Source organism: Penicillium pulvis, assembly GCF_028828015.1.
Source record: "Penicillium pulvis strain IBT 33274 chromosome Unknown contig_7_segment1_segment0, whole genome shotgun sequence".
Classification (NCBI taxonomy): domain Eukaryota; kingdom Fungi; phylum Ascomycota; class Eurotiomycetes; order Eurotiales; family Aspergillaceae; genus Penicillium; species Penicillium pulvis.
The window spans coordinates 1,810,659-1,825,837 of NW_026643079.1; the positions used below are offsets into that span (position 1 = coordinate 1,810,659).

A 15,179-nucleotide genomic window follows, 5' to 3' on the forward strand; every position below is an offset into this window, starting at 1 on the left:
TTCGATAACGCGTTGTGTCCATTTATAGCTGTAATTCCGTAATAAGACCAAAATTACTTTCCTGGTTCATCATCCTGCGTGTCGGAAAAGTATAAGAGACCCTTGATCCCCAGTCGTCAGAAAGATTCTTAAGTCTCTATTCATTGATATTCTTATTCCTGATAAGCAATTCTTTCATTCAATATGGAGTCCAATTCCGTAGCTCGAGAGTTAGTCGACGTGGTGGTCATTGGTGCAGGTCTGAGTGGTCTCTGCACGGCTTTGAATATCCAAGCCGCAGGCTTCTCCTGTGCAGTGGTTGAAGCTACTGACCGAGTTGGGGGGAAGACGCTCACTCTACCTTCGAAGAAGAATGGTCCCGGTGTCAATGACCTCAGTGGCGCTTGGATTAATGATACTACACAAAGTGAGATGTTCAAACTCGTTCAGCATTATGGTGTTCAGACAGAAATCCAGATGGACAGAGGGAACAACGTCTGGGTGCATGATGATGGGGTCACTTCATCATTTTCCAACTAAGATATCAAAGCCTGGAATTAAGATGTGTAACATGTACAAGAAACTAGGGCCAACTGCTCTCTCAGTCTTACAATTGACACGAATGGGGCTCACAGCGTCAGTGGCCCCAAACCCTCAAAAACGCTCTTTGAAACACGAAGATCCTACCTGACTCAGAAATGTAGTATGGTAGCGCTAGCGTGATTGAAATACGGTGTCCTCCAAATCACGTTCCACAAATTGCAAGTCGAAGATCTCCGAATAGCTATGACCATTTGTTAGCATTTCACAAGGATTAATAATTGATAACCTACATCATCATTTTCCACGTCTCAAGATCGCATTGACGAGTGTCAAAGCTCCAGTCAAAAGGTTTTGTTGCTATAGGCTCATCGTTAGGGTTGTGGTACGTAGCTAGAAATGTATGTGCTAGGGCTTCGCTAGCACTCAATCTTTTATTAGGGTCGAAGACAAGGAGTCTCCCTAGAAAATCCAAATCTTTATTTCTCAGTACAAAATAGTCTTGGCAGTCACGTTCGAAAGGTATTGCTTACCATCTGAGGAGACACTAGGAAGAATAATTGACAGATCTTGGTGCTCATATCTAGGAAGAGACAGGATGAAATGCTGGGCCTGGTAGTTGAGTAATAAGCATGGAGTAAGTATCATTGCGGGCTTTGCTGCCGACTCTCACATTTTTGCTCGGAATCTGATTAATCAGTTCCTCTGTTGGTGTCCCAATGATCTTGATGATGACACGTAACTGATCTATGTGGTCAACACCAGGGAATAATGGCTTTCCCAGTAGCATTTCCGCCATGATACAGCCCGTGCTCCACATGTCTACTTTACTGCCATATTTTTGCCAGGAGACCATGATCTCCGGTGCACGGTAGTATCTTGTAGCGATATATCCCGTCATTAGAGGTTCGTGAATCCGGGCAAGTCCAAAGTCACAGATCTTCAGATCACAGTTCTCATCGATAATGATATTGCTAGGCTTTAGGTCTCGGTGAATCACGCCGGCGGAATGGATATATTTGAGGCCTCTCTGTGAAGAGTCAACTCATATTCACGTAAATTCACTCCAGGGCTCAGGAGTTGTAAACATACTAGAATTTGGTAAATGAAGTATTGAGTGAACCGTCTTTCCATGGGCCGTACGCTGAGGAGGGTCTGGAGATCAGTGGCCATAAAATCGGTCACTAGGTAACTGCATAGTCCACTCAATGAGCATTAGGTGGAATAGGTGATCATATGGAATACTTACATGTCCTCCCGAGGCGACACGAAAATTTCACTTAGCAAGATGATCTAAATATATATTAGTCACATGCAGATGATGGAAGCCCTTCCAAATTTACTTACATTCTCATGTTGGAGGTCTTTCAGCAAGCTGATTTCTCTGTATGTGCGTTTCGCTAGCTCAATATTGGTAAATGGCTGCGAGATTTTCTTGATCGTGACAGTGCGTTCAGTGACCTGGTCTTTTGCGGAGCTGGATATGGTTGTTCAGATAAGCTTCACTTGATATCGAGGTACACATTGTCTATGTATTCCAGTTGAGAAGGGGTTTACATACCAAATAAGCCCATGTATATCCACTCCAACAGGCTGTACGTAAGAATATCTTAAGCAAAAAATCATGTCAGTATAAAGTGGAGACGCTCTCAACTCTATAATAATGTGTTACCTGTCTGTGGTTTCGAATGATGTCCCCAAGATAAGGTTTTGCGTGAAATTGGCCATACTGAGTGGCAAAGTGAATAGGCAACGCGATTGGGCAACGTGATGGATGAGATCGATCGGGAATTGTTTTGCGGGATTACGTAGAAGGGTAGTCATGGTCTTTGTATAATCGTTCCATTCATAAATTTCACAAGTGGAGACTCTACTGGACTCGAGACCCAAGTCACCCCGCATACAAACGTAGTACCCACATAGTTGTATTTTGATAAAACAGAACTAGTATAGCGCCCCCATTGCTTCCACCGCAGTGCCACCAATAGCAGCTTTCTCAGCAAGATGGCACCCTGTACAAGCCTTGCCCACGGAGCCAATTCATATATTTCTAACAAAGGCTATGCTCCTAGCTCTTACCCGCTACGCTCTACCCCTCTTTGACTAATCTATTTCCGCAATGGCTTTCCCTCCCCTCCCCTAATCAGTGCTACTTCTCTGCTGTTGGTCCCCTGTCGGCTCACAGTATCACTCATTGACCAAGTTTCAGAGATAACGGGACCGTGGAATAGTAGAAGGTGGATCTGCTTCGCATTTTGATGCCCTCATCCGCGACCAATGGTATTAGTAGAATCATTTTGTGCACTGAAACATGACTATCATAGGCTGGTCAAATCTGACTTGACTTAGATCTGATCCAGTGATTAGACTACGAGGCAGCAGGGATTAGGCATGGACCCTTGGTGCTGTGGGTAGGTAGCCTTTCCTTTCTAATAGGCTCAGAGGTTCGGAAACACTTTTGTGGTAGGTCTCATGAGCAGCACGACTGCTCCACAATTCAGCTACAACCCGTGGCTAGCGTGGAGCTCAGACGCGCGGAATGGAGTTGATCGAGAGCTCAATCGACGGTAAAAACTTACTGTCTCCTGAATCTTATCCGCTTATAGTATTTCTAGCCTCCTCATTGCTGCATCATATCATGATCTCGGCTCAAAAAGATAGCGTGTGCTATGATACCGGAACAGGCAGTTCTAGCCGATTGGATAGTGTGGGACGATCTCAGGTTCGGATTCCACCCTGCCTCTACCAACGGCAGTCGGCGGTCGGCAGAGTAAGAACTAGCTCTCAAAGCCAATGACTATTTGTTGATCTGGGATAGATCCGTACAGATTACTCCCGAGTGAACCAATCAACATGATCAATTCATTCAATGCGGACCTTCGTTGGGATGGCTAATGACAGCGTCTTATGTATGTTGTTATATTACAACGGGTATTCGGGATTGAAACGAGTTTCGTAAAGAGACAAAAGACTTGGTTGCTGAATCAGCCTGATGCTAGGGGTAAAGTATTCGGTAAGTGACGAGTCGGCCGTTAGGTGGTTAGGGATTACTAAACCTGACCACCTGATGACCTTTTGTCAGAGACTGGAGATCTCTAGGGAACTTGCTTATGCGCAAAGACCAGCCTTTTCATCCCGTTCGTCCCTCAGCTCCGGAAATCCAGAAGAGAGGGGCCGGCAGAGATTCTGTATGGATTCCGAAGCCCTTTCATTCCACAATTTATGCCCTAAGCCGCTGTGACATGCTGGTCACTTTGCTCGCAAGTCAGGGGTCGAGTTTCAAATTCTTGTTCTTTCCATTGTGGGGCATCACATCTATAAACTTCTTATTCTACACCGAGCTAAACCTTCGCGTTGTGCATAATGTGTACACCCTCGCATTCTATAAAGTTGACAGCCAAAGAGAGCAGGTAGCCTAACGCAGCTGAGACTTTCCTGCCTTCTTGCTAGCGGCGAGGGCACCAGCAAGTCCATATTGCGAGCAGACACCGTTGATCCGATGAGTCGAGTTAAGGTTTTTGACGACAACCATCTGGTAACAGGTGGCCATACCTTCGCGAGAGGCGATGACGGACCAGGCGAGGAAAAGCTCCCAAATCTACAGTAGGTTAAGCTTCTGAAAGTAATTTAATGGAGTAGGAAGACACTCACTCTGTACCATCTAGGTCCATATTTGGCCTTAATTGCTTCCACATTTCCAACCCAGTTGCGATACCATCTCCAGAGCGTACCAGAGTAGTGAACACCAACGGTATCAATCCTGTCTATTGTCAGTAATCGCACCAGCGGAGACAGAGATCCAGAGAAACCTTACCCTTTTAGTTCGAAACCAGCTTGTTCCAAACATTTCACATAGTACCAAAGCGGAGTCGAAGCATCCGCACCACGGAAGATGTACTTGTTCAAATACAAACCCCAAATGAAATCCTCGTACTGCCAGGCCTGACGTAGACCCGAAAGCTGAACATACATAGCCCCATCATCATTGAGCATGTCATAGCATTGGCGGAAGAAACCAGTAAGCTTACGGATACCCACGTGCTCGCCCATCTCCAATTGCGTAATCTTGTCATACTTTGTACGTGGAATATCGCGATAGTCAAGACAGAGAATGCGGCTCTGCTGCTCAGAGATTCCGGCCGTGCGGAGAGCATCGTTGCCCCAAGCAGTTTGATTCTCCGCAATGGTCAGTCCAGTAACTTTAGCGCCGTAGTTGAGACTGGCGAATTTGGCAAGGGTTCCCCAGCCGCAGCCAATATCCAGCATGGTCTCGCCTTCTTTGAGGCCAATCTTCTCACAGACGATGGCCATCTTGTTATCCTGCATTTCCTCGAGGGTTTCCTCTTTCTCCGGATCTGAAATAATGCCGGAGGTATAGATCATGCGAGGGCCGAGGAACCAGGCATAGTGGTCGTTACCTCGGTCGTAATTCGGACGGATTTGCTCCTCATCTTGGGCTTTGGTGTGGAAGAGAACGTCAATGAAGAATGTAAAAACAATGAACTTGAAAAGGTCCAAGGTGAAAGTGAACTTCGCCCAGTCGTGCCGGTATTCCATGACCTCGAGTGCGTCACCTTTGAAATCCACTAAGCCGTCCAGATACATTTCCGCGAAGGTTTGCAGAGGAATCTTATTGTTCCCGTGCCATTTCGCTTTGTCCTCTTCACGCTTAAAGGTCAAGTAATACTCAATGGGCCGTCCGGGAAGCTTGACTTTCTCGTTGGTGCGCGGGCTGCAGCTGGATTTCCAGAACCAAAAGACCACCAACAGGGGAAGGCCAAGGATGATGAAAAGAACGAAGAACGTCGTCTTCCCTCCGCCGAAAAGGTAGGTTAGGGTGGCAGGAACCCCGGTGAGAATGCCACCTAAGAGGAGATTCGAGAAGCTCTCATTTCCGGGGCCATCGGCTGGTAGCGGGGCATTGTGGATGGCTGAGGACTTTGGGAAATTAGCAGAGTTGAACACAAAACGGGGTCAATGGCAAAGACCGACGCTGGTTAAAGCAATTCCACAATCCTTTCCAGTCTCGAGTTCAGCAGGTTTGGCTGCAGGAGTCTTGATGAAGTCGATATCGCTAGACAGCTCGACCTCCCTCCCTTTGGCACTCATTGTTGACTGATTTCTCGAGATCTTGGGGATAGGCCTATGTGTGGAATTGAGGACGAAATCGGGAGGGCCTTGCAGAGAACAAGTTGTAAATTCCAAGTGCTTTCGTAAACAGGATCCTATGTGGACCACAGATCCCCTCTTGGCGTGGCTGTACCTTGGGTGCCTAGAGCGATAAAGGGTCCTTATCTGTAGCCGCGGTTATCGATAGATCGACACTAGTTAAGAGGCTACGGTGAGCCATATTTAGCACCGAGGTAACACGCCATGTGTGATGATGAAATTGAATTGCAACAATTTTCCATTTTCATTACCTAGCACTTCTCTTTCTAAAAGGTCTATCAGCGCTTAAAGACGATTACTTATATGCATGTAGAAGTATGAATATTAATTTGCCTGTTCTCAATAGCATGATGGATAAGGACAGTTGTCTTTAAACTACTAAGTAGGTTCATTTATAGAAGGCTTCGCAGTTGCCACCTACTTTTGACCAGCTTCATTCCGGGGAAGATATCGCCTGTCGTGGTATTCTCTAAGCTGAAGAGACGCTCCCTGCGAGGCTGCGGCTGGCAAGGAGGTTATGAACAGTTCAAGAGGAACTTGAAAGTATGTCGGAGACTAGTGTCTATTTCCACACCATTCCGCGCAATAAATTTTACCAGTACATAGATCTAAGAGCTTAAAGTACTGTACACATGGTACATGCAACAATTTACAGTGACCCTCGATGAATGCGGGTAGCTTTGATCTGCGCTATCGGTAGCCAGGCAAGAAAAAATTATTAAGTATTTATCGGTCAAGGGGAAATGAAGAATAATCGAGATGGACTTTAAAGGCTCAAGCTTGTGCATGATCCACTGCGCGCGACATTCCAATGCCGGGCGATCACCACAGCGACGAGAATATCATGCTCTCAGCACTTATATTATTAAATTTTCTACTTGTCTTTCAGAATTTAGATAATTTTCTGTGCTGATATTCCTGCTTGAAAATTTGCCAAAAGACCATAAAAAAGTTATTGAATCGGGATTCAGTTCGTGTTCTAGACGTGACGCTACCGACGCGTCTCACTTTAACCCGAAACGCGAGTCGACGCGTCTCAGGGAGTTTTCACCCTTAAACAGTCTTACCCGCTCTACATTACACTGTTTCTTGCATGCACTTTGCACTTTCCTCTTTTCACTCTGGTTCTCGTTGATATCTTGGTATCTCTTACCCTGACTATATTTCAGTTCCATTTACCGGTCGCAACTTCCTCCACCCCTGGAATCCGCTCTCCGAAACGAACAGAAAAAATTGCAGCCGCGATGCCGCGCGTTACTAGGGCAAGCTGCCTTCCCCAAAGCCAGCCTGCTATTCAAATCTTCACCAAGGCAACCAAGGCCGGTGTTACACCACAGCTGCCCGCTAAAAAAACCGTGTCCCTGCCCGTTTCCCCATCGAAAAAGAGAAAGCTCCAGGAAATCGAGAATGTCGACCGTCCGGGTCCGCAGTCTGTCGAGGAGCAACCCGACACTCCTTCCAAGACCCTGAAAATCAGCCAATTATCTGTTTCCTCTCCACGCAGCGGCCACTATGCTACACCAAAGCGCACTCCTAGTCGCCGGACTCGTGTGTCCACTATTGCCGAGAGCCCCTCGACTCCCGATACCCCCTCCAAACAGCGAACTCTCAACTTCGCGAAGGTTGTGCCTGCCCCGAAAGAGCCTGTCCTCGCACCTCGAGTTCCCTGTGTGACCGACTTTTTGGATATGCATTCCGCTTTCGTCAAGGCCCTCTCTATTTACATCGCCCACAATGGCCCCATCTCTCCTGCCGATATCCGAGAATTCCTACCCAGCATCACTCGCATTTGGAAGAAGCGCAAGGTTCAGACTAAGGACTTGCAGCGCCTTGTGTGGGTGTGGGATCACAGCTTGAAGGCCAAGGACATCTCCTACCGACTGGCAAACTATGGACTGGGTAAAGTATGCCTTGAGCGACATGTGCAGATCGACGAACAGGGCTCCGCTTTGCAGGACGCGTTTGAGCAGGCTTTCGATTTGCTTTGGGAGCAGACGGAGGATTCCTTGAAAGAAATCAATGAAGAGGATCGCCCCGCAATTTTCCTCGAGACTCTTGGCCTAGCTTGCATTCATGAATCCCTCACCCCCTTCACTGCGTTCCAGAAAGGTCAACAACGACTGCAGGACTTGAAAGGCGGTGTTATCCGTATGAAGACTGAGATGCTGCGTTCGGAAGGCAACACAATCAACTCGAAGCCCTTGGCTGCTACCAGCAATCGTCGCCAAGGCCTCTTGGAACGATTGAAGAACAAAGAGCTACGCCAGTCCAAGCTCCCTCCCCCACCTACCAAGAAGGAGCTTGTCCGCCGCTCGGCTGCTGAGCATGTGGAGGAGGTTGCTGGCATCTTGGCCCTTCTGCGTCCGGCTGGATATGTTGGCACTGGTATCAAGGCCATGCTTGCCAATCAGCGCAAACCTTTCAGGCTTGAGACTATCATCCAACATGTCCGGGATTCCATTCGCACCCCAATTCCCGCCGAGGAGGTCAAGATCTGCATTGAAATGCTGGCTGATTCACGTGTAGCTGGCAACTGGGTCAACTTGGTGACTATCAAAGATATGCAGTCAGTCGTGTTGAAGTCTTGCAAGGATATTGCAGTCAAGGATATCAGTGCCAAAGTCGCCTTGTTGAAGGCTGATTGGGACAAGACTGCATCCTGTGTGCCCGTGCCTGTCTTGAGAGTTTGAAAGACCTGTTGGTGGACTTTTTACTATTTTTGTTACCCCCGTCATCCGTGGAGCCGGTTCGCTCGCGGTTTTTGCATAAGCGTTGTGATGATACCCTACCTGTATTTTACCATACCATGTTTTATTAGCTTCGTCACGAAGGTGACATTAACCATTAGCCTCATACAAATAATAAACACCAATATCGAAGAAGGAACATACATACCATAAGTAATCACACGGCTTTCGCAGTCTAGACCTTGGATTAAGAGCCATTGATTTCAATTAAGGCGCGACGCGTCTCACGTGACCGCGTTGACACGGCGCGTCTCCCTCATCTGCAACCTCTCGACTCTTCAAGCTTGGTGACCATATTGTCTTTGCTGCATCTGCCGCAGCCTAGTTTGACAAAATGTCTTCCCGACCAGATCTGAAGGTATCTCTTTGCAATTCTCCAATTCACATTCACTGACAAAAAAAAAAAACATACCGCTAACTGTCCCTGACAGGTTGATGATGAAGTCGGATTCATCCGCTTTTACAAATCTATCACAGACTCCGATGATAATGAAACCCTTCGAATCTTCGACCGCGGTGACTGGTACTCCGCCCACGGTGCCAATGCAGAATTCATCGCTCGTACCGTTTACAAGACCACCTCTGTCCTCCGCAACCTCGGCCGCAGCGAAAGTAGCGGTCTGCCTTCAGTCACCATGACCGTGACTGTGTTCCGCAATTTCCTCCGCGAGGCTCTTCTTCAACTCAACAAACGTGTCGAGATATGGGTGTCCGGCGGTGTAGGCAAGGGAAACTGGAAGCTCGGCAAGCAAGCCAGCCCCGGAAACCTTCAAGACGTGGAGGATGAGCTTGGCAGTGTGGGCGCCTTATCAATGGACTCCGCACCCATCATACTTGCGGTTAAGATTTCCGCTCGTGCCGGCGAAGCGAGGAACGTAGGGGTCTGCTTCGCGGATGCCAGTGTGCGCGAGCTCGGAGTTAGCGAGTTCCTCGACAATGATGTCTACTCGAACTTTGAGTCTCTGGTGATCCAACTGGGTGTGAAGGAGTGTCTGATTACAATGGACTCTTCGCGAAAGGATGTGGAGCTGGGCAAGATTCGCGCTATCGCTGATAGCTGCGGGATTGCTATTTCCGAGAGGCCGGTAGCGGACTTTGGCGTGCGTGACATCGAGCAGGATTTGACAAGATTGTTGCGGGATGAGCGTTCCGCCGCCACGCTGCCTCAGACCGAGTTGAAGCTCGCTATGGGCTCTGCGGCTGCTTTGATCAAATATCTAGGTGTGCTGACCGATGCGACCAATTTCGGCCAATTTCAGCTGTATCAGCATGATCTGTCACAGTATATGAAGCTGGATGCTTCTGCTCTGCGAGCATTAAATTTGATGCCCGGGCCCCGTGATGGAGCTAAGAGCATGAGCTTGTTCGGTCTCCTTAATCACTGCAAGACGCCGGTGGGAAGTCGTTTGCTGGCGCAGTGGTTAAAGCAGCCCCTCATGGATCTCGCTGCTATTGAGCTCCGGCAGCAACTTGTTGAGGCTTTCGTTGTTAATACGGAGCTGAGACAGACTATGCAAGAGGAACACTTGCGCGCCATCCCTGATCTTTACCGCCTTGCTAAGCGCTTCCAACGCAAGCAGGCTAATCTGGAGGATGTTGTTCGAGTCTATCAAGTCGCGATCCGTTTGCCAGGATTTGTCCATGCCCTGGGAGATGTTATGGATGAGCAATACCAGACTCCGCTGGACAAAGAATACACGTCCAAGCTCCGAAGTCATTCCGACAACCTGGCTAGATTGGAGGAGATGGTGGAAACTACAGTTGACTTAGATGCCCTTGAGAACCACGAATTCATCATCAAGCCTGAGTTCGATGATAGCCTCAGGGTCATTCGCAAGAAGCTGGACAAGATGCGCTACGAAATGGACCAGGAGCACCGCAACGTCGCCAAAGACCTCAACCAAGATATGGAGAAGAAGCTGTTTTTGGAAAACCACCGTGTACATGGCTGGTGTTTCCGTGTTACTCGCGCAGAGGCGGGCTGTATTCGTAACAAGAAGGGATATCAAGAATGCTCTACGCAGAAGAATGGCGTGTATTTCACCACCACGACCATGCAGTCCCTTCGACGGGAGCATGACCAGCTGTCATCCAACTACAACCGGACCCAAACTGGACTTGTCAGTGAAGTGGTCAATGTCGCCGCTTCATACTGTCCCGTCTTGGAGCAGCTTGCCGGTGTCTTGGCTCACCTTGATGTTGTGGTGAGCTTCGCCCATGCGTCTGTTCACGCTCCTGCTGGCTACGTTCGCCCTAAGATGCACCCTCGCGGCACAGGAAACACTGTCCTCAAGGAAGCCCGTCATCCCTGTATGGAGATGCAAGATGACATTTCTTTTATTACCAACGATGTCTCTTTGATTCGGGATGAATCCTCCTTCCTTGTTATAACCGGTCCCAACATGGGCGGAAAGTCAACATACATCCGACAAATCGGTGTGATCGCGCTCATGGCCCAGACTGGCTGCTTCGTACCCTGCTCCGAGGCGGAGCTGACTATTTTCGACTGCATTCTTGCCCGAGTGGGTGCCAGTGACTCCCAGCTCAAGGGTGTGTCCACATTCATGGCGGAGATGCTAGAAACCGCCAATATCCTCAAATCAGCCACCTCCGAGTCTCTTATCATCATCGATGAACTTGGCCGTGGAACCAGTACCTATGACGGCTTTGGTTTGGCCTGGGCTATTTCGGAACACATTGTCACCGAGATCCGATGCTTTGGTCTCTTCGCAACTCACTTCCACGAACTCACTGCGCTGGCCGACCGATACCCGAAATCAGTCAAGAACTTGCACGTCGTGGCATTTATCGGAGATGGTAATGAAGCCAACGGTGACGCTGAGGCTGAATCGAAGAAGAAGCGTCAGGTCACTCTGCTTTACCGTGTCGAGCCAGGAATTTGTGACCAGTCCTTCGGTATCCATGTTGCCGAACTCGTGCGTTTCCCTGACAAGGTAGTCAACATGGCACGTCAGAAGGCCGAGGAACTCGAGGACTTTACCTCTGCCACTGCTGATAATGCAGAGAAACAGCCTGCTTCGCTTGATAAGTACTCCCAGGAGGAGGTCGAAGAGGGGAGCTCTTTGCTGAAGGAGATGCTTGTGAAGTGGAAAGCAGAGATTGAGGGTAAAGATTTGTCATCGGATCAGAAACGGCAGATCATGCGTGATCTGGTCAATGCAGATGGCAAATTACAAGCAAACAAAGTGTTCCAAGGCATCAAGGCTTTATAGGGATATTGGAAAGGGATGATTCGGCTTAGGGCGGAGTATGGCGTTCACCGGGATGTTTAATATTTGTATCAAAGAGGAGCCCATCAATCAAAATTTCGGATTTAGTATATTTGATGTCATTTGGAAGCATACTACAGGATTATTGGAAGATTTGATTCGGCTACTTCATATAAAGTTGACCTGCCAAGCTTGGTATAGATCAGAGGCGGTCACGTGGGGGCATTGTCCATCTTGAATGGGGGTCTAGACACCGAACCTACGCGCGCCCAGGACAAACCAGCAATCAACGCTTCCCCAAGATTGCATCTTTCACTCGTTTATATCCAGCATCTCAATTGACATAAATCAAAAAGACCAACACCTGCGAACTTATTCGGTCCTTCCAACCCAACGACAAAACAAACACCACAATTCGACTTCCCCACAGCTATGCGCGCACACTAAAACGCGGTACCGCTTGAACCCTGATTCATGCACCCCTTTTCCATCTTAACCCTTGGGATTTTTGTCGCGGGCTACACCACTGCCAGGTGGGATCTTGTCACCCGTCTATACGAACTAGCTATCTTTGCGTGGGATCACGGCGTTGTGGTAAGTCCCCCTGTTCGTTCCTGAAGCCCCTCCGTACCCGCTTCAACCTCAATGCGCCCCATTGGACATGAGCTGACAAATATTTTTGATTTAGACTCGAACATTGAAGGGATTCCTTTTCCTGTCCGTCTTTTTCTTCCTCCTCGTCCTTCCTATCAACCATCTAGCCGCGAGAGAGGGTCAATTGGTGAGCTCCCGAACGAACGCAGACGAATATCGAACATTGTCCCCATTTTATTATAAACAGGGCATCGGTTAACGATATATCTTCTATTAGCATCCGCGCCACGTTAATCTCGGCGTCTCCGCCCGGGAACAGCTACGCCGCCGAGGCTCCTTCTAATCGGCGAGTGGAGGATGACAACATGATCATGAGTGATGGCTTGCTGCGAGTATTTTGGCCATATGATCTCCCGCGATCTTCATCGACGGGAGTGATAGTCGGATGGCGCAACTCGGAGCTGGATTTATTCGTGCTCACGGTTTTGGAAGATGTTGAGGTAACAATTGCGCCTCGTCTAAGCTATAAACAGAGCTGACAATCACCTGTAGCCACGGAATGTGGACAATGCACTTCGGGCTGGTATTCTTTTCAGGAACAGCCCTCATCCCATCGTTCGCATCTTCAGTCTCTGTGGTCGATCTCAGATGCATGTTCTCGGTTCGACAAATCCAGGTACACCACCCACTTCGTTCAATCCCGCCCATCTTCATGTGACGACACATCCACCTTCGAAGAATCAGATTCCGCGCATCTACTGCCCGCCGGAGGCGAACTTGTCGGTCCAGGTTATCATGTTTCATCGTCCGCATCCAACACGCATGGAGTACATGTCTTTAGACCCGATCGCCCTTGCTTTGGGTGATAAGGTGAAAATGGTGGAAAACGGTGGACCGTTATCGGGCAAAGTTGATTCAGAAGAAGAGAAGGAGAAAGCACGGTATCGTGTGCTTGTCGACAAGCTGAAATATCATACTGTGGTGAAGCATGTGCCATCGCAAAAGGAGCAAGCACTTCCGCTGATAATCAGCCAAGTGAACTGTGCCTACGAAATGAGCCAACTGATGCACAAAAATTGTCATCTCATCGGAGTGCGTGCAAAGCGTAGCATGAGTGTTGGTGAACGTGTGGTGGAATCAGCAACAACCCTTTGGGGGCTATTCGTCCTTTTTATCGCACATATATTCTGGCAATGGATCTGGCCCGTTGTTACTCGAGTCTTTGTCATCGGTCTCGTGGGACATCGGTCAGTTGCAGAGGTTGTATTGCAGGTTCTTGAGTGGCGAGCCCGGCCCGATGCTGCTGCAATTAAAGACATCTCGGCAACAGCTCAGCAGGTTGATATACGGCTACAGCAATTTTGCTACTGGCCCATACAATATGTCAAGCTACGTCAAAGAAAAGACAACTGGGAGAGTGTGACTACCAGCCATCCAGATTATATTCGGTTTTATAATAGTCTGTGGCTTGTGGCAAACGATGTGATCATTGGAATCGCTCTCGGCTCATACATCATTGATAACGCCAACTGGGTGGCCTCACAAATCAACACCGTTCTCACTGGATGGACCGTGGTAGGATTGCAACGCACCATTTCATGGCTGATGGATTGGCCCGCTGGTTTGAAACTCAACAACGAACTGGCCGCTTTCCTGGGTGACTTGTTTCTCTGGGTCATTGAGAACTGGGCCGCGTGCATCGCCAACCTTCAACCCTACCTTCCTCATGTCATCTACATCATTGGCTGTTCCAGTTTTGCCGGGGCCAGCATGCCGATCGCGCTTTTCTCTGACCTTCTCTCCATTCTGACCGTCCACATCTACTCCTTTTACATCGCTTCTGCCCGGATTTTCAACTGGCAGCTTACCATAATCATCTCGCTCTTCCACCTCTTCCGTGGCAAAAAGCGAAACGTCTTGCGCAACCGAATCGATTCATGTGATTACGACCTCGATCAATTACTTCTTGGCACAATTCTCTTTACAGTGCTCTTCTTCCTCCTTCCTACCGTGATCGTCTTCTACCTGACCTTTGCATCCGCCCGCATGTTGATCATTTCTATGAAAGCCGGCTTCGATACCTGTCTGGCATTCCTTAATCATTTCCCACTCTTCGCATTGATGTTGCGAGTGAAAGACTCGATGCGACTTCCTGGTGGTATTCGGTTCGAGCTCCGAGAGGAAGTGGATAAACGTTCTACGGATGAAGAGTCCTCCACTATCTCCTACATTCACATAGAAGTATGTTTGGCCCAATTGTCCATGTACCATTGCATGCTAACATTGTATCTAGTCCATTCCACTACCTCTCCGTGCCATGTTTGATCAATACTTCCAACTTGGCCACCGACTCCGCAAACATTACCTAGCACCTAGTGTCATCTTCTGCCTCGTCACTGGCCGTTTTGTGCCACCTATTCACCGCCGTAACCTGTACAGCATGCAATATAGCATGTTACCTGCGCGTCGCGCGGGCATGGCCGAAGTCTGGGCACTGCTTACGCAGACCAAGAAAAGCGGGGGTGGCAGTGGCGGTTCTGGGTCAATGGCAGGTAGCATGGGTACTATGGGCCATCCAGTACCTAAAGTACCTCCGAACTTTGGCCAGAGTGATGTCCGGAGACGGGGTCATCGGTGATAACGATGACTAGGTTCCTTTTGATATAATGCCCTAGTATATAGTAACTCTAATGGATTATTCTAATTCTTTTTTTACGCTGAACATGTCATTTCGGTGCTCTTGTACCTGCAAGCTTGAGCACTGGGCATCTACTGAGGCCCACATCCCGACATCTGGAGTCCGTGCAGCCTACCTAATCTATTTGCATGCGTAGTCTTTGGCGGTCTCATATATACATGTATCACTCGACTACTGTCTTTTCAAGGTTCAATTCAAAGGTTCTCCATTCATATGAGAGCA

General features: G+C 48.5%; 7 protein-coding genes across 7 annotated transcripts; 5 read left to right on the forward strand and 2 right to left on the reverse strand.

Annotated features, from left to right (window-relative positions):
* Positions 1-183: 183 nt before the first annotated feature.
* Positions 184-519, forward strand: N7503_008633 (flavin-containing amine oxidase; the record flags this gene model as incomplete). Its single annotated transcript, XM_057068180.1, has 1 exon — positions 184-519. The coding sequence occupies one exon, from the start codon at positions 184-186 to the stop codon at positions 517-519; it is 336 nt and encodes a 111-aa protein (XP_056919035.1).
* A 174-nt stretch (positions 520-693) lies between these two features.
* N7503_008634 (p38 MAP kinase) lies at positions 694-2,247 on the reverse strand (the record flags this gene model as incomplete). The annotated part of the gene is made up of 8 exons (XM_057068181.1): positions 694-763; positions 813-981; positions 1,053-1,131; positions 1,193-1,549; positions 1,612-1,711; positions 1,769-1,812; positions 1,867-1,996; positions 2,192-2,247. The coding sequence occupies 8 exons, from the start codon at positions 2,245-2,247 to the stop codon at positions 694-696; spliced, it is 1,005 nt and encodes a 334-aa protein (XP_056919036.1).
* A 1,687-nt stretch (positions 2,248-3,934) lies between these two features.
* Positions 3,935-5,628, reverse strand: N7503_008635 (uncharacterized protein; the record flags this gene model as incomplete). The annotated part of the gene is made up of 4 exons (XM_057068182.1): positions 3,935-4,117; positions 4,171-4,279; positions 4,334-5,457; positions 5,512-5,628. 4 exons carry the CDS (start codon positions 5,626-5,628, stop codon positions 3,935-3,937), a joined length of 1,533 nt encoding a protein of 510 aa, XP_056919037.1.
* A 1,304-nt stretch (positions 5,629-6,932) lies between these two features.
* Positions 6,933-8,378, forward strand: N7503_008636 (DNA replication factor Cdt1 C-terminal domain-containing protein; the record flags this gene model as incomplete). The annotated part of the gene is made up of 1 exon (XM_057068183.1): positions 6,933-8,378. The coding sequence occupies one exon, from the start codon at positions 6,933-6,935 to the stop codon at positions 8,376-8,378; it is 1,446 nt and encodes a 481-aa protein (XP_056919038.1).
* A 352-nt stretch (positions 8,379-8,730) lies between these two features.
* On the forward strand, positions 8,731-11,668 carry N7503_008637 (mismatch repair ATPase MSH2; the record flags this gene model as incomplete). Its single annotated transcript, XM_057068184.1, has 2 exons — positions 8,731-8,793; positions 8,867-11,668. The coding sequence occupies exons 1-2, from the start codon at positions 8,770-8,772 to the stop codon at positions 11,666-11,668; spliced, it is 2,826 nt and encodes a 941-aa protein (XP_056919039.1). The 5' UTR covers positions 8,731-8,769.
* Positions 11,669-12,139: 471 nt separating this feature from the next.
* Positions 12,140-12,602, forward strand: N7503_008638 (uncharacterized protein; the record flags this gene model as incomplete). The annotated part of the gene is made up of 3 exons (XM_057068185.1): positions 12,140-12,259; positions 12,354-12,446; positions 12,537-12,602. The coding sequence occupies 3 exons, from the start codon at positions 12,140-12,142 to the stop codon at positions 12,600-12,602; spliced, it is 279 nt and encodes a 92-aa protein (XP_056919040.1).
* A 28-nt stretch (positions 12,603-12,630) lies between these two features.
* On the forward strand, positions 12,631-14,897 carry N7503_008639 (phosphatidylinositol N-acetylglucosaminyltransferase subunit Q/GPI1; the record flags this gene model as incomplete). The annotated part of the gene is made up of 3 exons (XM_057068186.1): positions 12,631-12,759; positions 12,812-14,500; positions 14,553-14,897. The coding sequence occupies 3 exons, from the start codon at positions 12,631-12,633 to the stop codon at positions 14,895-14,897; spliced, it is 2,163 nt and encodes a 720-aa protein (XP_056919041.1).
* Between the last annotated feature and the right edge of the window lie 282 nt (positions 14,898-15,179).